At 32.8% G+C, this 27,987-nt stretch overlaps 1 protein-coding gene across 1 annotated transcript in view; it reads right to left on the reverse strand.

Annotated features, from left to right (window-relative positions):
- Nucleotides 1–25,152, reverse strand: part of FBXW7 (F-box and WD repeat domain containing 7) — a gene marked incomplete at its 5' end in the record, with an annotated part of 30,520 nt that extends 5,368 nt beyond the window's left edge. The window contains 8 exon segments of the mRNA NM_001133157.1: nucleotides 765–946; nucleotides 2,233–2,346; nucleotides 3,297–3,433; nucleotides 5,130–5,253; nucleotides 10,304–10,438; nucleotides 19,379–19,520; nucleotides 22,477–22,559; nucleotides 24,886–25,152. Of these exon segments, the coding sequence (NP_001126629.1) occupies nucleotides 765–946; nucleotides 2,233–2,346; nucleotides 3,297–3,433; nucleotides 5,130–5,253; nucleotides 10,304–10,438; nucleotides 19,379–19,520; nucleotides 22,477–22,559; nucleotides 24,886–25,146 (1,178 nt within the window).
- Nucleotides 25,153–27,987: the final 2,835 nt, after the last annotated feature.

A 27,987-nucleotide genomic window follows, 5' to 3' on the forward strand; every position in this document is an offset into this window, starting at 1 on the left:
AGAAATCATGCTTGTTTAACAGGGGTACGATGAAGATAATAGATAGGATTTTAATAGGAGGGCTTTACAGGAGGAGATAAAAGCAACAGCAAAGGCACTGAGAAGAAAAAGTCAAAAAGTCCAGTTTGGCAGAAACCATTTTGAAAACTGGATCAAGGATTTCTTCCTTAATTCGTTAGTCAACAGTAGGCTCAAAAAGACTTAAGAACTGGGCAGTGACACTATCATAATTATAAAAGGACTGTATGTCAGCTGTATAAAACATAAGATGACCAAGTTAGAAAGCTGTGACAATAGTTCAGAATGAGAGAACAAATTACCCACAGGCCTCAGCTTTTGCCTAGACTTAGAGATAGGGTGGGTGTAAGGTGGGTAGGTAATTTAAAAAGGCTCAGACGCTTGAAGCCTGAATCTGTCCCACTTGCAGAAATAAGAATACCAAAAAAAGAGAGAGAAAACATGATTTCCACTTGAATATGATGAGTCATCAAAGATACAGAACAATAAAAAGGATTAGAGATTAGAGAGTAGAGAGTTTCAAAGAGGAAGCCGACAACACTAGCAAATGAGAAAGGAAATTTACAGACAATCCCCAATTTTAAGACAAAACGCTATGGCTTTCCTAGAATAGAAACATCTGAAGTTTAATAATTAAACCTAATTTAAGAGCACACTGTCACTATTTCAGTAACTCTACACAGAAAGGGCCCAAATTCACAAATAATAGAGGAAGAAGTCCCAACCATGATAAGATTTTCCCTTACCTTTTTTCATGAAGATGCATACAACGCACAGTGGAAGTATGCCCATATAAGGTGTGTATACATTCTCCAGTCTCTGCATTCCACACTTTGAGAGTCCGATCTGTAGATCCACTAATGATGATGTTGTCTCTCATTTGTGATGACCATACTCCACCTGTATGTCCCACTAATGTTCTCAGACACTGGAAAAACACTTAAGATGATTACTTTTGGGTAGAAAGGAAAAGCGATTTAAATAAAATTTAATAGCTCATTAAAATTTGGAGTAAAGTTACTTATTCAATTTGTTTGGCTCTTCAGAAAATATTACATCCATATAAAATGATCCCATCACTATTTATTGTTTTGTTTATTCAATAGCATTATAAATTTATATAAGCACAAGCAATTGAGGAACAAGTATGTAGAAAGCAAACATATGATATAAAACATGACATAATAAAAAGGAAACACGATATGAAAGCAGTTATGATAGCTCTGGCCTGGCCTCTTTGATGAAATAATACTGAAATTGCAACTGGGTTTCTTCCATGGGAATAGATTCAATGAAAGTATGCCAACAGTATTGGGTGTGGCTACATACCACATTTCATCTGAATCTGCCCCAGGGCAGTAGTTAGGAGCCAGTGAAGCTACTTCTAGACAAGTAAAGACAGACATTAAAGCCCTGAAATAAATCCCAAACTAATATTACACTATGGAAATATAAAGCTGCTTTAAAAAATTTTAACATCTGACTTGGAATATTTATAAGATACCTGCCAAGAAGCAACATGGTAAAAGACATTTTAAAAGACATGGATTTTTTTTGTTTTCATACTCTCTTCTGTTATTTTTTAGGTGGCAATTACTTAATTCATGAAAATATTCTCTACTGGACAGATAAAAATAAATATTCACTAGAGAATCATTAAGGTATGATATGGTACACAGTCAAGCTGATTGCTTGGGCTACTTTTTTCTTCAAACTTAACATTTAAATGCCTAGTCCACTCTCATCTCACAAGGGTTTGAGATAAGTATAAATTAACATGATTTATTAAGTTCTAAACTATAGGTAGGTTATCAACAAAGCAGTTTATAAGGAAAAATAAATATCCCTCAACCATGCTTTTGAAAAACATTACAAAGTAATGAGGTATAACTTAGATAGCAAATAAAAGTGGGGAAAAATTGAGCCAAGAAAAAGATAAAAGCACCCTTGAAAATGTTAAAATATCTGTCACAAAGATAGATAAATTATGTAAATGAAAAAAATTTAATGAAACCTTTATCATGAGAAGCATCACTATCCTCATGCCATTGACTTTCATAAATATGGGGAAAAAAGCTAAGTTACGAGCTCTGATATTTGCTATCCAAATAACTGAGAATCAAAAACGAATTATTGTTTTCTTTTTTCCAGTTGCTACTTGCAATGATATACACAAAATTATGACTTTGTGAAGTGTAGGAAGAGTAAACTTACTTTGCCCGTGACTGCTGACCAAACTTTTAAAGTGTTGTCATCAGAACCACTAACTATTCGGTTACCACAAAACTGTAAGCATGTGATCACATGATCATCATGTCCTTTCAGCACCTATAAGAAAGATGTGCAGATTAGAAATATGTTAATTAAATTATGTTCTTTAAAATACTGGTGAAGAGAAAATAGAAGGCATAAACAGGAACAGTAATTTGTAGTCTATCTCTAGAATTAAAATTTATATAAAATATAAAGCATTATTTTTCCTGGCTGACGAATTCAGAATTAAATATTTTCTTGTTTCCATAGTCTATTATTTATACTCAAAACATCAACTATTAAAGTTTTACTGCATCAAGACCTCATAAAGATGGTTCAAACACCAACGTATTTGACAATAATCTATTCCATCTGTTCAAACCAGAAGAATATGCCTCTAATTTTTACAACTTTGACACACAAGAACAAAATAAGCATCTATTAACCACAGAGTAACAATTATTAGCATTCTTAAAACAAAAAAAATCATAATATATACATATTAGTATAACAATGTCTCCCCAAATTGTTTTCTTCCAGTTGTAAAAATATGCCCAATAATTTCAAGTGTTTTTACCATTCTTTATATATTTGAAATGTTATTAGACAGAAAACCAGAATTATGCTTCAATTTATAAAAATAAGACACACAAAAGCCACCAAATCCAAAACACAGACACTCCTCAAAAAATCATGTTTGGAGTATGTGATCAGAGGAGGCAGCAAATTCTTAGGTAGAATGTGTATGACACAGTAAAATTCAACAGGATATTGAGAGATTTTCATTTGTGTAAGATAAAAAGATACTCAATTTAACTTATCTTTTATTCAAGCACAATTAGTTGTCAGATTAGAGAAATTAGCAATAAAAGAATATTGTCAGTAATACTTTCAGTTATTTTAAAATATATGGTTTTCTTTCTACAGAAGAGGGGTGTCAAATTATACAGTTTGCCAAGTGAAATAGTACACTAGGTACTAACACTGTTTAACGGTTTCTGTTACATTGTGCAGAGTTCAGTTACCTTAGGAGATTTGAGTTCTCCTCGCCTCCAGTTAGTATCAATTCTGTGCTGTCTGATGTATGCACTTTTCCATGGACTGTGTATGAAACCTGGTTTTATTACTTTTCTTCTCTTGATGTGCAGTGGTTCATCAATCCCTAAAATGTTACAGTTCAAGAGTAAATTGCCTTCACCAATAATAACAATTATACATTTTATAAAGTATTCCATCTTTCTCTCTGCTCAAAACCACTGAAATGCAAGACATTGTCCAATTTCTAATACTGTTATCACAGTATGTAGCAATAATGTAAAGTTTACATTCTATATGGCATATTTTTGTATTCACTATTTCATTTCTTTCTCAAAATGATTCTAAAATATGTTGGCGAAGATGTGAGGAAATTGGAATGCTTGTGCAAATGGTGCAGCTGCTGTGGAAAATAGTCTGGTGGTTCCCCAAAACAAACATAGAATTAACATATGATCTAGCAATTCCACTTCTGGATAAATAACCAAAACAATTAAAAGCAGAGTCTCAAACAGTTATCTGTACACCCATGTTCATAGTAGGATTATTCACAGTAACTAAAAGGTGCAAGCAATGCAAGGGTCCATCGAAAGATGGGTAAACAAAATGTAGCATTAGATACATATACACAATGGAATAAAAGAAATTCTGACACATGCTATGACATGGATGAACCTTGAAGACATTATGCTAAGTGAAATAAGCTGATTACAAAAGGAAAAATATTGTATGATTTCACTTATATGAGGTACCTAGAGTAGTCAAACTCATAGAGACAGAAAGTAAAAGGGTGGTTGCCAGAGGCTGTGGAGAGGAATAACGGGGAGTTATAACAGGGGGCATGGAGTTTCACGTGAAGATGATGAAGTTCTGAACACAGATGGTAGTGATAGTTGCAAAACAATGTGAATGTACTTAATGCCACTGAGCTGTACATATAAAAACGGTTAAACTGATAAATTACATACATGTTATCACAATTTTTAAAAGATCATTAAAAAAAGATTATATGGAAGAAGGGAAGGCAGAGATTAATCCCACTTTATGTATGCAAATACTTAAGAATAAAGATCTCACTGATTAATCCAAGCCCTACAGAGGTCAAAAGCAGGATGAGAAACCAAGTACCCTGGATCTTTACCTCAAACCTTTATTAACTGGACTAACCATCAATGCTTCCTACTTGACTATAACTATCATGAAGGGAATAATCACCTATAGAGTACCTACATCATGCTCTATGATTCTTTCTAAAATATTCTGCTTCTGAGGCACATAATATTTTTATATTTTTTCAAAAATATTTTTCTGGATGTCTGCTTGGAAAAAACAAAAAAAGAAAAAAACGGTTCTCCCAATACACAGGATAACTACTCCTCTACTAAGGAAAAAAACAGGTTTCAAGAACATAAGCTCCATGACAGAAAGAGAACTTCAGTTCACTGCTATATCCCCCACCTTGAAGAAATGTCTGGCTCATAGGAGTTGTTCAATAAACATTTATGAAAAGAATGAATTAATACTAAATATTTGGATATTTAATTGGAAATATAATTTCGGGGTTTCCTTTAAATCATCCTCATCTTGACTTTTTCATTGTTTATTAATTCTACTAGTGATAGGAAGCAAATCAGATATATTTGCTATTAGTTATATTGCCTGTTAAAGGGGTTATTTAGCTGTAAGATTCGGCTCATTTGAATGTGTAGAATAATCTGTGGATTTTATAATAAGTAGCTGAATATTTATTTTTTCTACTTGTTTTCAGAATCACTCTGCTTTTCAAAGTACAAACATATTCTCTATGCAGTTTTGAACCTTACCCTCTTCTTTGCATTTCTCTCTCCAGAGAAGGTTGTCTTCAGCCAAAATTCTCCAGTAGCGGCATGTCTGAGCCGCTTGTAGCAGGTCTTTGGGTTCCAGGAATGAAAGCACATAGAGTGCCAACTAAGAAAAAAATGCATAGTATAATACCCATATTTAAATAAATATATATATTATATAATAAGTTAATTATTCTCCACAGGATGAGATACTTGATAAATATAATTCTGCATTCTGATTTCTAAAATTATGAAAGGCAGTAACTTCAGTCCTAACAAATATATACCAGATAAAAAACACACACACACCTTATGGTTTTTATGAACTTCACTCTACTAACTCTTTACCTCTCCAAGGACTACTTATTAAACCTCTCTGTCTCTGCTCTTGCCTTTGCTCTGTGAGCCTCAACTCAATTTTTTTAAAAAATGTTATTAGTTGTTTAACTTTGTTCTCTATCCTACTACAATGTAAATTCACTGAAGATAGGACCTAAATGCTTGCCTGACAGATAAGAAATGAGATTTGTGTATATTCTGTGTGGTATGACTTCAGATCATTTCTGATAGATATATATCATAATTAACAGTCTTCAAATCAAAGTGTTTATTATCATAATGAACTTTTGAAACACTTACATCCTTGACTGTAAATGACAAAGGGGTACAATTATTAAACCATTCCATAGACATATAAAAGTAATTGAGTTCTGATTACCTTACATTACTTATAAGGATCTTCTTGATGGGCCACATAAGAGTTGTATATTTGAGCTAAATCTTTGGTATACCACTGATTTAAAAACTTTGTTTATAATACTTGTAAATTATTAATTTTTTTCAGTGTGTCAGTTCAAATAAATAAAAAGGAAAAATAAAGAGAAAAAAAGAAAGAAGGGGAATTATAGCCTCTGATTATTCAAGTAGCCTCATATATCACATAAAATTTTAAATTATGATACTAGGGAAAACAATTTAAATAGAGCAATTAAGTTCAGTTTTCATATGAACTAAATGACAAGAACTAAAACAAATTATCCGTTAAAGGGTCAAGGGTCATATAGGGAGTAAAAGCACAATTTTAATTATTTTTTGATGCTAAATGTAAATTATATAATATAAATTATGCTTTCCCAATGACTTTGCATATATAAGGAATTCATCATGGGCTGGGTGTGGTGGCTCACTCCTGTAATACCAGCACTTTGGGAGGCCGAGGTGGGTGGATCACTTGAGGCCAGGAGTTCGACACCAGCTTGGTCAACATGGTGAAACCCCACCTCTACTAAAAATACAAAAATTAGCCAGGTGTGGTGGTGCACACTTATAATCCCAGCTACTCAGGAGGCTGAGGCATAAGAATCACTTGAACCCAGCAGGTGGAGGTTGCAGTGAGCCAAGATCACGTCGTTGCACTCCAGCCCGGGCGACAGACCAAGATTCTGTCTCAACAACAACAACAACAACTCATCATTAATTACATATTTATTGAGTATATTCAATATACAAAATACTCCAACCAGCCAATATTCAGTTTAATACTACTACTGATGAATGATAATGAAAAACTTTTTGTGAAATAATTACTTTTGGTATATCAGAGAAGACCAGTATTATGCAGAGAAGCTGAGTCATTTAAAATAAAAAGGTCTAACTATATTCAACAATACTCACACATATATAATCTCAATATTGTACTTAACAGATACTCCAAAAGCCACTTAATTTGGGAATTACCAATCAATCGAAGCCTAGGCAAGTTCGCTTTGTGTCAGTATAGCAGTAATGTGATGTGACCATTACTAATCTATGTGGAACTGTAATTTAATATAGAAGCTATCAGGCATAAAAATATTTGTGCAAAAGAGATGCTAATTAATGACCAAGATATTTATCTAAAAACAGAAAAAGGCTATTCTTTGCTTTGCTTTGCTTTAGTTATCTAACTGAAGTAGAAATCAGGTAATTTACAGAAATAGTCAATGGATCTTAAAGACTAGGAAACAACAAATCCAGAACAGCTTAGATTTCAAAAGTACATCCCCAAATCACCAAGTAAAATTTCCAGCATTGTGATTATGAGATCATCTAGTCCAGTGCATTAAAGAGAAATATGAAGAAATACTAAGGCGCTAAAGAAAGTTGAAGTGCTAACTCTACAGGTTACTGGCACACTTTCCTTAAAAGTAGTGAAGACACTAACTCAACCAAGAACTTCAACTTATTAAATGTTTGCTTATTTACATCTAGCCAGTTCCATCAAAACATCTAAGCAATACAGAAAATACACAAAGCAAAACAAAAAAATATGAATTAAAAAATCAGAAAAGAAGGTTTAAACTAGAGAAAAAGTACAGCACAAATATGCTGTCAACAAGGTTATGTCTTACAAGGTTTTGAATTAAACTGTCAAGCCAAAAAGAGAATAGCAATTAGTTGCATGATTCTTACTATGTATTATGAGGAGGAAGTACACCAGTTCCCTCAAAGGAAGCAAGGTTTTGTCATGTAGGGCTCTAAAATGGACTGAATGTCCATATTCCCTCAAATTCCTGTTGAAATCCTAACCCTCAATGTGATGGTATTAGGAAGTGAGGTGTTTGGAAAATAATTAGGTCATGAGGTTGGAGTCCTCATGAATGGAATTAGTACTCCCATAAAAGGGACATCCCCCCCCCACCACCCCCACCCCGCAAAAAAATTACCCAAGTGTGGTGGCACATGCCTGTAGTCCTAGCTACTCAAGAGGCTAAGGTAGGAGAATCGTTTGAGCCTAGGAGTTTGAGGCTGCAGTGAGCTATGATCATTCCACTGCATCCCAGCCTGGGCAACAGACTGAGACTCCGTCCGTCCAGCCACTATGGTAGGGAGTTATGGGTTTCTTACAGCCAAATCAAATGGTCCAGTTAATGCAGTTCTCTATTCATTTGTTTTAAAGGTAAAACCCAGATTAGTATTTCTTCCTAAAGATCACTTCTGCCAGAGAAAAGCTGTTGAATTGAAACGTATTTCAGATAATTACCTTTTCCTTGTCCAACTCTGTAAGAATTGCTTTTTTTTATTTTTCTCTATAACCTATATAAAAGACAACCACATTGTACTTAAAAGGTAGCCAATATTTTCCCAGACTTGCTGTATTTCAGTGGATTAAACTAGTCAAGGAAAAAAAATTATTTTGAAATGTTGGCTAATCCTCTATTAAGAATTTCAAGTTTTGCTCTAGATCATCTACTATATGATTATGATTTTCTTGGTATTCACTTATAAAGACAATGCTATTCATCACAAGCCTCTCATGTGAAATTAGTGACACTTTTGTCAAGCTTTTTGAGATTAATAAGTAAATGTTTGTAAATAGTTTTGAGATATGTCCAAAGGAATTATAAGAAAAATAAGTCCATTTCCTGACAAGAAGGTAATAATGTTTTAAATAATAATACTTTGTTTCCGAGAAGATAATGTTTTCTATACCATTATTTATCCACTTAGACAATAAAGCATTTTTCAAAATAGGAATTTTTTTTCCTAGTAGTTGAAAACAAGAGGGAAACAGAGATGATATGCTAAACCAAGGCTCTCCCTTAGTCTCCTATCTAACTAATTTCACTTATTTTTCCCCAGGCAGTCTTTAAAAGAACACTTAAACCAAGAGAATCTTTATTGGATTTACCCTGGTTATTGATTATTTGTTTTTAATTCTTAGATTTTTCAAAATACTTTCATATTCTGATCTTAACATTTTGTCTGTTAAGAAGTTATTATGGAAATTCAAATAAAGCAAAACAAACCAAAAACCTCACCATTATTAGAAATAAGAGAAAAAATGAGACTATGAGAAAGCCTGCATTTTAACAAAAATGATACCCTCTAAAATACGGAGGATATCACTAAGTAAACTACAGAGAATATATCAAAGGTCAATAAAATCACTTTCAGTCAAATACTTATGTAAGTGTTTCCCATTATTAATGCCCTTCTGGAAGCAAAGAGAGCTGACGTCACTTTCATAAGCCAAATCTATTCAAAGGATTCAGTTTTAGAATGAGCTAGCAAAAATAAAAATTTTCTTCTGGGCCAAAGTCATTTTTAAAAAGCATTCAGTAGAAAACACATTTCAGGAAGAGATTTTCTCCACTTTGCTTTTCTCTGGAGTTATGCTTCGTTCCATGCATTAAATATGATACAACTATTTTATTCGTATCCAACGTGCAATTTTAATTGGGACTATCTTTAACACCATTAGGATATTTAGAATGATAATCTTAAAAAATGATTTTTCTGTTCAAATTTGAAGTTTCAGGATCATTTGAAATGGTATATTAGTATTTTATATTGTCTTCTTAGCTGACATATAACTAGTGGCATATACATATTACTTATGAAAATATAAATCATGGTGATGCTGATTATTTAATGTTATATTATTTCTGTTCATTGACAAAATTACTAGGTCTATAATATCAATAAAGGAACTATATCTAAACTATGCCTTATAGTTAAATGCCCATATAATCAGTCTATGATAGTTTCAGCTTACATAAAAATATAAAAAGAAATAGGCATAAATAATTCCCAAAGAAGTGCTGTTAGCATGTAATTAGTATGGGAAATCTGTATTTGTGTAATGGAGATGGGGAGGAGAATGATTAGAAAAATATACATGTGAAATTATAATATTTGTATTTAAAATAATTACACAATGTAAGTACCAGAGAACTAGAATTCCATAGAATCATAAACCTATTGGTCTTGATGGGACTTAAGATATACAATAAAATAAGAGAAAAAATATTGCTATTTTAATATGGTCAGAATTTTAAAAAATCTACTATCATGAATATACCAAGATAACTAAAGGTTGGGCTTCAAATAACTTGGCAAAAAAATCTTGGTAAATAAATAATCAAATTAGTGAAACTCAATAGTTACTCTCACATATATGACTTATTCAAGTAGTGGAAAGGAGTTACTTAGCCCACATGCATACTTTAATCTGACAATTACATTATTAAGTCATGGCAATTTATCAATTTACAGCCCTCTTTACCACTAAATAAGAGTGTCAAACTGACAATACTGAATACCATAATTAGCATGACAATGTTTAAAGGTGGTAGCTGTTGAGTTATATATTCAAATAACACCCAATGAAGAATGTAATTGATAATCTTTACCTCTTTAGGGAGCAATGAAATGAAGTCTCGTTGAAACTGGGGTTCTATCACTTGCATCATATGTTTTACTTGTGTTGGTTCACAACTATCAATGAGTTCATCTAAAGCAAGCAATTTCTCTGGTCCACTCCAGCTCTATCAAAGAGAATTAGAAATTTTTATTGTTTTAACAGATGTCCCAAATTACAGGCTTATAAAGGAAAACTCACATCTACACACAACCATAGTTGAACAGGGTAGAATTGTATAAAAGTGGATCCTTATAGTGACACTTTTTCCACAAGGCATTGAAGAAGGCATTTAATTTCATCGCTTACCAACCACTTTTATTTTGTAAAAGGTTTAAAAAAAATCATGTTTGACAGAAAAATATTTTTTCATTACATTATTATAATAGTTATATGTTCATCTACCACCAAGTCACTAACTGAGAAGCCAAAATTTTATTCCAGAAACATCATTTTGGGTTACTGAGTAAATAATAGAAAATTTTGACAATTTCTCTACATTCTTTCTAGTAAGCACCATAAAATTAGATGGTTTTAATAAGGCACTCATCTGAAAGGAGACGAGCAGCATCATTCAGAGAAAAATTAGTAACTGGATATATTACACATTTGACAACTGTCTTCCACAAATTAAACAGGCTTTGATTTGTTATGTGAAAACAAATACACAATAGAAAATAGAATAAACAATAAAAACAATAAACAATAGAAAATAGTAGCTGATAGTGGTAAAATTAGAATATAAACAAAGGCCAAAAGAGGGTAAGAAAGAGATACACTATAAAAACACAAAAACACACAATCATGCTTCAGAAATAAGAGTTCCTTTAAATGACATCAGGGGATTATCTTAAAACATTATCCCAGTGAAGAACACCTGCACAGAAAAGCCATGGTTCTTAAAAGGAAAAACTAAAATGCCATGTGAATAATTCAAAATGTTACAATTTCACACATTTAATTAACCTCATAATACTTAAATGAAAGAACATTCTTAGCAGGCCTTTGTTTCTGCAAATCTATACTGATTTAAGTACCATTTTAAGAATTATTGTGTCCACTTTGGAAGTGGGTGAATAGAGAATAGGTGAGGTTTTCAGCTAAAAAGATCTGGATTTTGCCATTCCATTTCTTGTCCAAACAAAACTTGATCCAAGACATGAAGTGTATAATAATTGACAACAGATATATTAAGGATATGAGGAGCTGTATTTGGAATACTTTTTAAAGTATTTACCCCTGTGGAATCTACAATGAACTTCTTCTCTTCTTTCTTATCATAAAATATGTATTAAATTGGCAATACCATAAAACATTTCAATGGTATTTATTTCCATAGTATATTCCATTTTACCACCTAATGTTAAGGAAATACAGGTTCCAACCAGTTGTGTCCCTTCCTTTTGCTTCTACAAATACATGTATCCAGAACATTCACCTTGAGTCTTACATTGTATCTTTTTTGGTCAGGGGATTTATTATACAAAGAAATGTAAAATACTCATAAACATGTATATGTACACACATGACTAATTAAAAGCAGTTAATTTGAAGTTTAATTATCTTGTTTGGTTTCTCTCACATAACTTCAAACACTGGTTTAAAACTTACCTCTTTGACATAACTGATAGTGATCAATCTCCACTCTTCTCTCTCCATTTGGTATCAATAGAACAAACTCATTAATTTATTGATTCACATCCCTCACAGGATTTGAGGTGGGTTTTGATAATATGCTATTCCTCTCCATCTACATCATAGACAATGCATGGACACTAATACAAGGACATGCTCATTTGGAGTGATGGTAACTATGCTGACTTGATTAAAATGTAGCTTAGGCCAGGTGTGTTGGCTCATGCCTGTAATCTCAGCAGTTTTGGGAGGCAGAGGCAGCAGGATCACTGGAGCTCAGGAATTTGAGATCAGCCTGGCAAGATAACGAGACCCCGTCTCTACAAAAAAATTAGAAATCAGCCAGGCATGGTGGAATGCGCCTGTAGTCCGAGCTACTCAGGTGGCTGTAGCAGGAGGTCAAATCTGCAATGAGCTATGATCACACCACTGCACTCCAGCCTAGGTGACAGAGCGAGGCTTTGTCTCAAAAAAAAAAAAAAAAAAAGCTAATATATGAGACATATCTTTTATCAAGGCTTTTGGAGGATAGGGTGTAGAAATTAAAGAAGACAGGACAGATGAACAGATGACAAACAACCAATTCAGACCTTAGCTAAGTATTTGAAACTGTGTCAGAAATTTCCATATATTTAAGAAAAAGTACATGGAAAAAAATTATGCCTGTATAACAAAACATATCTAAGACTCTAAACAATATTTGAAACAATGTATTTTTATTTTGTTTTAAAGAATCTTTAATAAGAATCAAAGACAATTTAAAAGGTCTCAATTTAAATTATCTATACACTCAGCAGACGTTACTTCGTGTTATCTTATTAAAAAGTATACCACTGATAGGCCGGGCGCGGTGGCTCATGCCTGTAATCCCAGCACTCTGGGAGGCCAAGGAGGGCAGATCATGAGGTCAGGAGATCGAGACCATCCTGGCTAACACGGTGAAACCCCATCTCTACTAAAAATATAAAAAAAATAAGCCGGGTGTTGTGGCGGGCGCCTGTAGTCCCAGCTACTTGGGAGGCTGATGTAGGAGAATGGCGTGAACCCGGGAGGAGGAGCTTGCTTGCAAGTGAGCCGACAGAGCGAAACTCCATCTCAAAAAAAAAAAAAAAAAAAAAGTATACCACTGATAAAGACAAGTAGCAATAGAAAATGAGACTGTTTCCACTGACCACACATATTCAACTGAGCTATTGTTTAAAATCACATCTCTTTGGTGATTCTAAACAAAGATCTGGACCATAAAAACAGCTTTCCTCTCTCCAGCCTGGAGTCCTTCCTGAACTCCAGACCTGTATTATGTTGTTGCTTTTTCAACATCTATTTTTGGATATGTAATTGAAACTTAACATGTCTATGATCTTTCTCTCCAAATCTGTACTTCCACAGTCTTCCTCATTTCAGTAAAATAAACTCTATTTTACTAGTTAGGCCAAGAAGTCTTTGGTCATTCCTGATTCCTCCCTCTCTTTCACCTCAGATGGTTTTGATCCAAATGAACTCACAGCCTTAAACTTTAAAATATATCCACAATCTGACTATTACTACACTGGATTGAGCTACCAGTATGTGTCACCTAGATTATTCCTGTAACTCCCTAAGTGGTCTTCCAGCTTTCTACCTTTGGCTCTTCATTCTATTCTCCACACTACTCAGTGCTACTGTTAGAAAGTCTTAAACCTTCTTAAAATCTTCTAATGGCTTTCCATTTCACCCAAAGTAGAAATCAGTCCTTAGGTTGGCCTACAACATACTACTTTCCCATTACTTTTCCTTTTATTTATTCTGCTCTGCCATTCACACTCTTTCTGTGCTGTAAACACTCCAGGCACACTCAGCTTCACAGTATCTTTCCTTGCTGTTCCTTGGAACATTGTTTCCCTAGATACCCACATGCCTTGCTTCCTTACTTCCTTCCCTGAGCAACCTCTCTAAAATTGCAACCAGTTCCAAACTCATCCACCTCATCCCCTTCTGACTAGAATGCAGGTTTCATGAAAAAGGGTTTTTTATCTGTTTTATTCACTATTGCATACCACACCCAAGTAGGGCCTAGCACAGAAAAGGTGCTTAATAAATATTTACTGAATAAATAAATGAATCCCAAAAGAATCAGGAAATACTCTCTCTAGATTAATGCTATCATTTCAACTCTATCTCTAGAGAGTGTTTCTATTCTTTATATTTGATGGTATCACTAGGACTTGCTTGCTTATTCTGGCTCCAAGAGTGGTTTCAAATTTTGTATATACACAATTTAGCAGCAAGGGACATATACATTAACATGAAAACCTTGCAGCTAATGACTATCTACGTGTGTATGTGTGTGTGTGCGCACACGTGCATGTGTATATGAAGTAACAACCTACAACAACAATTAACGAAGAATAGTTGAGAGATAACTGAATTGGGGATCAGGAAATAATTTTAGGAGATACTGTTATTACAATTAGGTTACAATTTAACGTCTTCAGGCCTTAGTTTATCTGCAAAAGCAGAGTGTTGGATAATTATTTTAATTATTATTTTACTGCTACTTGAAAAGTGGTTGTCTCAGAAAAGAGAAAAAAAAACGTACTTCCTTTGGCCTTTCATGGTAGCCATGTTGGAACATATTCAAAGGGAGAGGAAAAATATTCCAGGTTCAGAAGCAAATTTTAATTTAAGGACAAAATTGCAAATGCAAATTTGAAAATTCCCCATGGAAGTGGTCTTTTATTTCAGGTAAATTAGGGCACAGAGGTAGCAGAGTAGAGTAGAAGGAGCACTAAACTGCAATCAAGAGCCTGGGCTTCCCCAGGAAACTCACTGTAGAACAACATGGAAGTCTCTTAACGAGTCTGAGTCTCAGAGAACCCACCTACACAGTGAGTGGCTTGGTCCAGGCCAGTGGTTCCCAAACGCAAATCAAGGATAGCAAGAATTACTGAGTTCTAAAACCCGCCAGCAGATAGTCTGATTCAGTGGCTGAAGATATTTTATTTTTTAAACAAGCAACTCATCTAGTGTTGATGTAGATGATTCACAAAGCAGCATTTGGGAACCACTGGTCTGGATGATCTTTAGTGTCCCAATTAGATAGACTGTTTTATGACCTTGGGTAGTACTGCATCTGAATTTCATGTAGTAAACAACTCACTTCTCTAGCCCCTCTAGCACATGGTTATCCAGTCTGTTTGAACAGTTCCAGGATTCAAGTAACTTCTTATCTCCCATTCTACTGTGGGCCAGTTCTAATTGCTAAGTTTAACTTAATGCCAAAATCTGACTCAAAGAACATGATTCAGGTTTTACTTTCTGAAGAAACCAAGAAAGAGTCTTTTCCTACTTTTATACAAAAATCGTTAAAATATTAAAAACAGACATCACATTCTCTCCTGGTCTTCTCTAGCTAAATACATGACTTTCTTCAAGTCTTTCACACAGAACAAGGTTTTTAAATCACTGTGTCCCAAATACATTTCAAAGTAATAATAAATTCAATTTTTGGCACTATCCTGTAGTTTTTAATCTTTTGTTGACTAGCGAATAAGATGTAAATAAAGTAGGTTTGAGAACATGTACAACTTCTAAGTGTTCCCATGAAACCTAATTAAATCTTTCAATGGAGAAGTTTTTCCTCCATTTTTAATATCAAAACACATGTATTTTATACTTATCATTTTAAAATATTTTTAGTATAACATCTTTTCAAAGTACATAAATAGCTTAATTCCAATATGCTTTAATTAAAATAATGTAAAGCTAATGACATCTGTGTAAGGTTAAAGTTCTTCCATACCACTTTATCTTTGATCCTCATAGCAATACTGTGAAGCTAGTGTTAACGGTCCCTTTTTAGATCTGAGAAAATTTCTGAGGTCCACTAAGATTATTTCTTGACCAAGGGAAGCAATTAACATTTATTGAGTCTCCAATATATTTCTAAGTATAACTTCAAGCAGATGTACATGTTTTCTCCCCTTTGACAACTTTTTAATATTATGTGTTTTATAGAGTGTGAAAATAAAGGCAAGAATGGTTATATATTAATGAAATTGTTTTTAAGAGACAATGTCAAAATTTGAACTAGGAACTTGTCCTTCTATGTCATTTGTGCTATTCTCAAGATGCTTCTGAATACAAATTTCAATATAAAATAATGTTCATGTAATTAATGTCTTTACCTAGTCTGAAAATTTCAGTGAAAAACCATTTATTAGCACCTGAATGATATAAACAAGCCAAAAAAATGACCAACTCGCTTCCCTAAATTAATCTGAAGCATCAATCTGACTGCCATACAAAGTGGATCAATGGTTACTGAAAATTCAAATGGTATAAAATTTCTATTTTTTTTGGTTTTTGTCTTTAATTTGCACTTCTATTTTCCAGTGGCATTCTGTTTCAGTCCTCTTTTATGCAAAATGGAATATCATTTGTTCATACTCAATTTATAAACAGAATACAGAGTACTTTGTCAGAATAGATGGAACTGGACCAAAACAATGCTGTATCACTGCCTTAGGAGCAATAGCAGAACAGTAAGGAGACAAGCTCTCCCATACTGCTTATTATGCAACAGAAAAGTCATCATGAAATGCCCCCACAGCATATTTGTAGAAATCATGCCAGTTTAATTATCCCTCAACTCTCTCACATAGGTCAACTCATGACTCCCCACTTTATTATGAAATTATCTCTCTACAAGTTAGACATTAAAGCACTGTAAGCCTTTAGGCAAGTGAATCATTTCTAGTTACTCTGGGACCAGCTCTGAAAATAAAGGGCAGTGTACAACAATGAGGCCCTGGGTGTGTCAGAGACAGACATGGTACTCAAAAGAGGAAGGTCCTGATCTACCTGTCTAGTTGACCTTTTGTTGCTACAGATTTCTTTGCTACAGAATATTTATCTGAAAAAAATGTATATAATACTATACCTGCAGGGGTAATTCCACATGCTATTCCTGTTAACTAAGAACATGTTTTCTTCACTGCACCTACTCCTTTTACAGGACCAAAAGCTAGTCTAACATTCTTTAGCTTATTGAATAAAGTTTTTTTTTTTTTCACATTAACATTTCTGAAATTGGAATGCATCTAAAAAAACTATGGTGTCTCAGATTTGATGAAATACAGTATGCGGTAACATTTGGACATTTTATTTAAAAAGCATGAGCTAGCTAAACAAGCAAACGGTGTACAATGAACTCTCTAAAATATCCTGACTAAAATAAAGCTGAAATGCCTCTTCCTATAGATCAATACTAGAGAGTCCCCTTTAAATTGAGAAATATCCTAGATAGCAAGCAAAGAATATTCTGGTATTCCAAAACGTTGGAAAAAATGAGCCCTACCACAGAAAAAGTAAATCTTACTCTGAACTACCTTCTGAAAAGAAATAAGCCTTTTCATATAAAATAAGCATTTTGGAGGTTATCTACAATGATGATAAAACTATTGCTAATAGTGTAATTTTCAATCATGTTGGTATTTTCTTATAAAAATGATATGAAATCAGTGAAATCAGGTGATATGAAATTAGAATGATATATGCTGTTCACACTACATGCATGTGTTAGCACGGCAACACACAACCATATTCCTACTTCTCTGGCTTAATCAGAGATGATAAAAATCTTTAAATTATTTTTTTAAGGCTATACAAGTGTCCGAGTTTTATTTTTGCCTCTTATTGATGGATACATTTCCTTTTAAAAGGATGGGACAAAATTAAAAATTTAGAATTCTGAGGGTGTGCATAGGAAAAAATAAAAATTAATTAACATTTTACAAACCATCATGAACCAGAGGCAAAATAACTCAGGAGGAAGGGTAGGAATAATCCCTGGGGAAAAGGTAAGTTTAATCAACAAATGACTATGAAAATGAAAACTTAAAAAAAACTTTGTAATTACAGTGGCTTATAACATTTTAATAACAATAAAATCTAACTTTCATTCCTCTAACCCAGATTCTTTAGTACCATTGACATTTTGGGCTGGACAATTCTTTGGCATGGAAATCGTCCTTTGTATTGCCTCTGCTTACTAGATGCCACCAGCAGTGTCCTGCGCCCCATCCCCTCAGTTATAAAAATGAAAAATGTCTTGAGACACTTTTGTCTCAACCAGGGGAAAAACTAATCCCTGTTGAGAGCAAGGCTTAAATCTTTCAGTTACCAACCAAAAAACGGTTATCCTAGTTTTGCAGAAATCACCTGAAGGGTAGAAAACAATTTTAAAAATCCATTTAAAAGCAATACTGCTCCAAGTTAGTTTTCTACCTACAGAAGAAAAAAAAGACACATTTATCTCATATCCAACTAGGTATTTAAAATATTAGGGTTTACAAAGTGAACACCTTAAAAATCTGAAACACTGAAAGTCAAGTAAAGTATCATCTTTACCAACGATTATTGCCTTATGCATTGATTAAATACCTAACCATTCATGCAGCCAGAGGTAGGGTAGTATATTCTTTTTACATTACTATGGAGGCTAATATCAGATATCTTTACTTTACATAATTTATATTATTTATTATTTACAACAAATAATTGAGTAAGTACTTAATCCTTGCCATGTATTTTGCTAAACACTTGATTTATATACATTATCTTACTGGAAGAAGAGATAAATCAATGTAATATCAATATCTTAGGTTATAAAATTCATAATATTCAGGGTGTGGTTGTAACCAATCTTCCCTGTACATGTCCAAAGAATATAAATACTATTAAAATATAGTAATCAGGATTCAAGCATGGTAAGCCATATACAAGCATGGCACTGAAGAAAAGAAGCTGTATTAACTCTAGCTAGTATGGTTCTTAAATTACTCTTAAATGCCTAACTTACAAGCAATGCAGTTTAGAAAACTAGACAACCCAGAAATTCAAACAAAGGAGAAGATGAAGGAAGATCTTATTATTTAAAAAGCAATAAAAAAATCTCAGTGCACAGTTACACAAATAAGTATTGGACTTTCTCAATTATGACACTCAAAAATTGAGTTCCCTTGTTTTTAACAGCATTTTTAAATTGAAATATACAGCACATAACATTCACCATTTTCAAGTGTATACTTCAGTGCTTCCCAGTATATTCATCTTGCTGTGCAACCATCACCACTATCCAATTCCAGAACACTTCCATCACCCCAAAAGGAAAATCTGTACCTATTGGCAGTTAGTCCTTCTCCTCCCCCCACTGTCAGGCAACCATTAATCTACTTTCTGTCTCTATGGATTTGCCTATTCTGGACATTTTATATAAAGAGAATCAACATGTGGCCTTTTGTGTCTGGCTTCTTTCACTTGGCAGAATGATTTCAAAGTTCATCCACAGTATACTATGTAAAAGTGCTTCCTTCTTTTTTTACGGATGAATAATCCCTTATTTTGCAGCAATTAAGTGAGGCATTTCAAGTACTATGTTTAGATATGTCACCTGAAACATTTTTAGCCATTCCTGGAGGCCTGTAGGTGGCTGGACAGATGTAATTCGGCGTCGTTGTTGCCCTTGGCCATTGGCTGCTCTGAGGTCCCCAAAAGTTGTTGGTGTTGCTGAACATGGTACAAGCCCAGTGGTACTACCAAAAAAAAAAAAAAAGAAAGGATAAAAGGAAAAAACAAAGTGAAAGCAAAGATAGATACTTATTAATAATCGATTCTAGTACAAAGAATGATGATCTGGCATATTTCAAACATCAATTCAATTAATTACATTTCTTCCCAGAGATCACAGGTACACAAAACCTACTTGCTATTCTTACAGTAAGTTTCCTCCCTCCTACGTAACACCTGTTATTATCCCAGAAATGCTAATTGCAACCAAATAACAGAATCTCCATGACAAAACTGCAAGTTGTTAATATATACAAATAATGTTAAAATATTTCCTTAGAACATACAAGTCCCACTTCTCCTATGACTGGTCTTCAGTGACATAAGTAAAGTTTAAATTTTCTTTAAAAAAGGGTTGTGATACTTTATTAATGTTTTAAAAAACTCAGACATAGAAATACTATGTTCAAATGTTTTGAATTTCAAGAATCACATTATTCCTTAAGTTTGCCTCAGATGCCTTCAAAATTGTCTATAATATTTCTAATTTTTTATTGCTATTTATAAAGCTTGGTCTGAATAGTTGACAGGACTCAGTCTTGATTAGAAATACATTTATTCAAAACAGGTAAGTATTAAGAACTTATATGCAAAACTAAATAAGATCATCTAAACACTTTTATACAATAATTTAAATTTTGAGATTTAACTGTCTCAAACAAACTTGAAATTCAATTCTGCCACTAGTAAAATAAGGACTAGATGATCTCTCTAAAACTGTCTAACTACCCTAAAAATGACCAATTAATAGCAGAAAGAATATATAACTATATTACTAATGTATTAAACTTTCCTTTCTAATTTCTGCATGTGATTAAACTAAACTCAAGGTAAATATTGGGTATCCATTTTAAAGACCTTGGAAAAAAAGCAGCAGGAAGGTCTGGTTTAACAAAATTATATTTGAAAAGAAATTCTCACTCAATTCATTGAGCTATGTTGATTAATTATTTTAAATTCAAAGAACACTTACAAATTGCATCATAATAGTTAACAATCAAACTCTGATAAATTACTAATGAAACAACTCCTCCAGCTTTTTTTTTCTATCCAGCATTATTTTGTTAAAAAATGTATCTCAGTCACCAGATTTTACAGAAAAGTCTTCTTATCTACTCCCTTTAAATCCTCTAATAGTATAAATCGAAGACAATCTTTAACATTCAACAATTAAATCTATCTTTTCTTCTTTCAAATTCAAAGGTAAGTTCTATTTTCTTTTTCTCCAAAATAAAATAGGATGTGTTTATAACAAATTTTTGATGGAAAAATCATAGTTTTATCTTATTAGCAAATCTGTCAAAAATATCACAAAATATCAAATATATACCTTCCTAACTGAGAGTCTCCAAAAAAACATGGAAATAAATATGCTGTTTGGTCTAATTTTGCTTTAATAAAATTATATATTAACAGGCTAAAAATAAAACTTCTGCCTTTTCAGTTGCTTTGTCAATATAAAAAGTGAGCAACTAAAGACAAATTTTACTAAAATGTGTTCTGTAATAAAAATTCAGCACTCATTTATTCTAAGTTGCCTTAAAAACAAGTGAACAATGTAATACCTTTGTCCTGGTATCAGCCATATTAATAGAAGACTGATACATTTAAAAAATAGCATTAACAGTTAGTTTAACATTAAACGCAAATTTCTCATCCAAGAAATACTTTATCATGACTAGAAGGGAAAAGCAAAATGAAGTGAATAGTTTCACTTGTCTCTCTATCCCTCCACACCCTCTGGTGGAAGTGCCAAAACACAGTAAAACTGTCAAAAGGCAAAGAGTAACAGGAAGGGGGACAGTTAACATAAGAAAAATCACACAGAAAAGCAGCTCCTGAATAAGAGATAGCTTTATTTTTCTCTTCTGTATTATCTCTTCACTTTTTTAATGTTATTCTAATTATGATGATTTTCAAATTTCATAAAGCAGCATTTGAAAGAAATATTTTTTACAACTGAAATAAAAACAAGCTATTTCTCTGTAAGAGGCACAATCTGTAACAATGTTCAATAAAAAAATTACATCTGAGCAATGTTAATTTTAGTGCATCTTATAGAATAAAAATAACTAAATTGAAATATTTTGAGAGAAAGGAAGAAATGTCATAACCATGAAGTTCTTATGGTTTCTACTGTTAACTTTCAATCACTTATTTTAAAAACTGGCAATTATACAAAAAATTCTGTTTTAAAGACCAAAAAAAAAGCTCTAAGACACTTCTGTCATTTAAATTTTAAAATATGACATTCCAAGTGACATTCAAAGCCACTTTTAATTGGTTGGGCAACAGACATTGTGCTTAAGTTAGCCTAATAACTGTGAGAGTGGGAAAAGTTTTACACTGATGTAAAATCCAAAAATAATGGGGACTGAAGTAGAAAAAGATTACAATTATATTTCGTTGTTATGGAAACTATTCTACTGGTATAGAAATGTATGTGTTAAAAACTTAAGACCTACCAAGCCCATAAAAGAAAATTTCTAACATATTAATTTCATGAAATAAGATTGAGTTAGTAATTGTTTTATTTCACTGCTAATAAATGTATCTTCAAATTTCCATACATAAATGTCTACCCTAGAACAGCTGTTGCTATAGTAACAAGATACAGGGGCTCATATTCATATTTTATGGTTTACTTTTTAGAATTCCTTAAAAATTGTAATTTTAAATTTTTATTCACAAGATAATTTCTGCTTGTGTCATACTTCAAAATGTATTAGTAACAAAACATAAACTAAGGTGGCATTCCTCTTATTTAAAATGATATAGTTCTCAATTTCTGGTAATCTCAAAATGTGTTAGTCAACCGTACTAGTAACATTATTATTCTACAAGAATAAACTAAAACACTTTCAGAATCAACTCTAAAAAACTGAGAATCATGAGATAATCAATCATTATATTTAATATTACCTTGTATATTCTGAGACTTTGCATGGTTTCTTTCCCAAAGAAAAAGAGCGGACCTCAGAACCATGGTCCAACTTTCTTTTCATCTATAAGGTAAAACAAACAAGATATGTTTTTAAAAAATCATCTAACTATCAAATCTTGAGTCAGCATGGTTAATATTTTAAATTCTTAAATTCTCATATACCTACAATGTTAATTAAATATATAAAATAAATGTTTCATAGTTTCTTCTATTTGTTCTACTTTGTTTTACTCTGAATGGAATGGAAAGGTGAATTTTTCCCCCTAATATTTTATCCAGAAGAACAGTGTGTGATGATTTGAAAACTGATATTCATTATATATATATTCCTTGAGATAATAGATCTTTCATGTTTTCCAATTTAATAACCAACATAGGAAAAAATCTCATGTTAATCCACACAGAAAATAATCATATTTAACGTGCCTTCCTCGTGAATCATTTTTCTTTAAAAACATGTTTTTAATAAAGATAAAATTCAAAATTGTAAAATCAGAAATAATTATGAAAGTAACAAACTCAATTTTAAACACTCATACCATTATAAGAGGGTAAAGAGCAGTATAAATAGTGATAAGGCATAAAGCAATTAATACGGGCAATAAGGACAGTTTTAAAAAGTAAATCAATAATAGGAGAAATCTGGAGATAGTATAACAACGCTGAGGGGAAAAGTTGTCAATTGATATATATACAGAATATAGCTCTATTGACAGATACTCAGGACAAAATATTCTAACTTGAAAAGCAACAACAGAAAGGTTTTAAAAGAATCAGGTATGCCTCTCTATAAGGTGTATCCAAAATCTACATTTTAAGGTGTTTCATTATGCCATGTTATACTATAAATATAATCAGAATTGTTTCTTGTCAACATCAATATTGAAATATTTTTATGTGACTGTATGTATATTTTAAAACTAGAAAATAAAATCTGGTAAGATTCCACTTTTTCCATTTCAACAACCTCTTTTTAAGACTTGTGTCCACTAATTAATCACTGTATTACTGCAAGTTATAGGAGGAAAAACACTCCAAAGTGATACAGAGCTATCCTCATGTTTATAAGTAGGTAAAAATCCTTGCTTTGCAGCAGCCTTATTTTCCTACCTCTTGCCTTACATGGGAACATCATAACATAGCATGATACAATATAAATACTAAAGAGACTAAAAATGTTTTAGAGCCACACTGAATAATAAAGACCATGTTTTTGTCATCACGAAGAGTTTTCTAAAATACTGGGATGATGTTACGACATTAGGGGCTAGAGGTGAGGGTACAACAAGCTCATCTACAATTTATACCTTAGTTCATGACATACCTACTGGAAAGAAATGGAATTGATCTGGCTGGTTTCTTCCCTTCAGAAGTTTATGTACTCATTACATTGTTTTAAAGTGATTCCTCTCAGAAACCATTATTTTCTTTCTCCAAATAATTTTATTAAAAAGCAAATATAAATATAAAAGCTGAAGTATATAGGTAGCCACGTGTTTCCGTGTAAATAATTTATAGATACACATATATATATACATACATGCAAATGAATCCATCAGGAAGGTCAGTCAGTACAGACTATGTTAAAATCCAGTTTTTTGATAACTTCCACAAACTCTTATCTTCATAATTAGGAGAAACTTTGATATTTATTCTAATTAAGTTTGTAATACTGGCTTTCAGAACTTCCCAGGATACCTTGTAAAAAACATTGGTGCAAATACCATTTGCCACTAAAAGCAAACTTTATTTCCATCTTAGAAATCCTTCAATGAATAAACATGCCCAAAATGTGTATCAAGGAAACCACTGGGAAAGGATTTTATTTTAAAAATATTTTATAAAGGAAAGCACCTTCTGTATGACTAGAAGTCTTTTAAATACTGTACTGTTTACTGAAAATACTGACTTCAGAACCAAAAATTAATTCTGCAATTTTTGAGGGGTACAGAAAGTAAACATGATCTCTTTAAATATAAATCCCAAATAGTCTCATGATTCTATACTTTTAAAGAGTCAACTAATGAAAAAAGAAAAACTATATACAAGGTATAGAAAAATTGAAGGCAAAAGGTTCACTAAAAGCCAACTAAGGATAGAGTATTTCCAGGTCAGCATTTAACGGAGCCACATTTCTAAAGTCTGAATGTATTTTTAGTGAAAAATTCTCAGATTAAAATATACATTTTATCTTAAATTTAAAGCTTTTTCCAGCTCACAGTCTTTCCATTATTTGCTTACATTCATGATATAAAACAGAATACCAGACATCCAGCCACCCACCAAAATTAGAGGATACTGCAGCCATCTCTGATGATACAGATTTTCCTTCTCAGGCAGGCATACACACACAATCACATAGCATAGGAAGAAAACAGCTTACTTACTTTGTAAAAAATCATTTTTAATGTGCCGTAGAAACCCATATTTTCTGTATTTTTCCCCTTCAGTGATTCTGTGCCCCCGTGTGTCCGGCTGCTTGGCAGTCTCTGACAATATAAACCTTTTTCAGGTAGGTATGTCACAGATTCTAATGTGGACATGCTCAGGCACGTCAGAAAAGGAAGATTAGGGAGCAGAACCGGCAACAAAACTCCACAGTAAAGGCAAATGCAGCTCAGTATCAAACCGCTTCTCGGGACACACATACATACATGCAGCTTGACTGAGAAGAACTCGAGGGAATAATGAGAGAGAACGGAGAAGATTATTGGAGGAGACTATGCCCTGTCAAAGCCTTGACTGAACAGATTCCTCCCTCAGCAGCAGAGGGATCAGATTACATCTTCCCTTGAACACAGAATGGTGCAGTCCAGGATTCAGCAATGCAGACTGCACATCAATTATATGGTGATCCGCTCCAGGGAACCCGTAAGCACACAACGCACTGAACAGAGGGAGGATGTGGGCAGCAGAGACCGCCCCCACACAACAGCCCCCTCTCCCCTTTCAAACTTTCAAGAGGTTATTTTTGTATTTTGTAAAACCTGCATTTCTGAAGAGTTTTAAATAGCAAGGAACATTTCCACAAATAAGTCTTCTCAGAAACATTTTGAAAATAGGATATATTTTCATACGGTCCCCCTCAACGGAGGCAAAGCACGCTATTTTCACTGTCATCCTACCGTAGTCCTGGCACAGACTAATCAGATTTTTCAAGTAGCTTGGATGGTACAAAACAGGCAATCCCAAAAAGAGAAATTAATATTCTCTGGGGTTGACTGACAATAAAGTAAACTGGTTTGGAGCCGACAGCATTTGCAGAAATTATGTAATCTAAGTTATATTTCAAACTGCATATTTTGGTATTGATTTAATAAAAATATTCCCTATGCTTTTCCATTTCAATCCTTTAAAACATACTAATTTTCAGGAAAATTGCCATACACTTCATCAATTCTTACTAATCATGAGAATATCTTTGTAAGATTAACAAACTAGTACTACCTAAGTGTGTAAAGTTTGGCCAAAAGGCTATTTTATCCCCAAAACAGCAAACACTGCGCTGGCTGGAGAGGCTTACTTTTATTTGCTAATTTAATCTGGAGTAAACAGGAGGCACTGGACTTCTATCTCCAAAATTATTTTTGACAATCTATATTGCTTATCATTAAAAAGGCATTTTACATAATAAAGGTGCCAAAGTTTGCCAGAAGGCAACATTTTTCCTGGAATGACTACTACACAAATCTAGATATTTCATCTTGCAACTTCCTTCACAACTAGCTTCAGGGACAATTATAAGATTCCTTGAACTAGAAAAGCCCATTATTAAGGTTCTAGTTAATTTACTCCTACCCTCCCCATTAGTGTTCTTTATTACAAGTAAATTGTGTGCCTATAGTTACCACTATTTGAAGTAAGTTTCTCCAGAAAAACAAAACAAAACAACCATTTGGACTTACTAACATTTTAATACTCTCTGCTATGGTGGTAAATGGCTTTCTTTAGTAAAATGGTTCTAAATACTGCATAAAGTAGTATCATAATTTTAAAAATAAAAATGTTTACCTTTATAACTAAGACATTATGTCAATGCAACATCTTTTACTTTAAAACATAAATAAGATAACGTAAAATTTTATGAAGATGTACATCTTGAGTCTTCTAGAAATTATATTCTACTGTCTGCTTATCTTTAAAAAAAATCTCCTACCTGGCTCTTAAATTAATTCTTACCCTCAGGAACAATATGTATATGTACTCAGCAGAAGTTAGTTATCTAAATAATCCCACTTCGAAGGGAAGCAAAAAAACAAAAAAATGTAATTGTTAGGAATGGACCCATAAACCCTTTTGTTAGAAGTTCTGAGGACTCAAGATTTAGGAAAGGGGGGAAAAAGTGATTTTCCTCAATGTTCTGGGCTATGAGAACACCTGAAATTTCATCCAGAATTTGTCAGCGGTAACAAGCTTTTCATAAGACAGGTGTAATACTAGTGCTATAATAGTATATGCTTTGGCTTCAACTGAAATCATATCCTATTTCTAGTTGAACTAACCTTTTCAAATTAAATCTACTCAGTTAAGAAGAGACCAACTTTAATGAAGTAGGGGATACTGTCTCAAAACCTAAAGAAAATATCTCTTAACTTTGTATATTCAAAGGACTGCTCCCATGGTTATATGGCTCCTACTTAGGGCTGTGAGTTACAGGAAAACCTGTTCCCTACAAATATTGTTTGTATGTGGGTACTGTCCTGTAGATCCATGTTTTATTACCAGGTTTGTACGCTTCAAACATCAAAATGATATACAAAAAAGTCTACACTGAGAAGTCTTTCTACTACCACATATCCTCCATCTACCATGGTTCCCACTTGGGAATGATTTTTATTGTTTACCCTTTAAGTGAGAAATGAGTAAGTTTATAAGTACTAATGAAGACCTTGTCTTCCCAAGTATTTAAACAATTATCCCTAATATCTTATGATGTTAATTTGAACTGTGAAGAATCTGTCAAGCAAAACTAGTCAACCAAGCCTCTAACTGAATTTCAAATTAACAGAATAAAAATGATTTTCAACATTCTCTGATGTACTATCAATGAAAACTGTGATCTATTATATTACTGTCATCATAATCTAAATATGAACAAAGCAAATAAAATCACTCACATTTCTATTTATACCACTCTTGACTAAAATATAGTTTGAAACTTTATTCAGATTTAAGTTTTTAGTAATATAATATTTAAAAATTTTTATGGGTTTGTGTCTGTATTTATCTATCTTATCTCTGTGACAAGAAACATTTTAAACTTTAGATCAGTCTATTATCTCTGTTAAATAAGTTTTTTTAAAGTATTTTATGCCTTACACTAAAATATTAAGTAGTATTAATATTGCACTAAAATATTAAGTTCACAGGAAAGAAGGTCAACCAAACAGCTAAGAAACCAAACAGCTAAGTTAGTCAACCAAACAGCTAAGAAAATGCTTATGTTTGTCATCTATATTTTTAGAATTACTATTTCACTGTATTAAATA

Source organism: Pongo abelii, chromosome 3, assembly GCF_028885655.2.
Source record: "Pongo abelii isolate AG06213 chromosome 3, NHGRI_mPonAbe1-v2.0_pri, whole genome shotgun sequence".
Lineage (NCBI taxonomy): Eukaryota > Metazoa > Chordata > Mammalia > Primates > Hominidae > Pongo > Pongo abelii.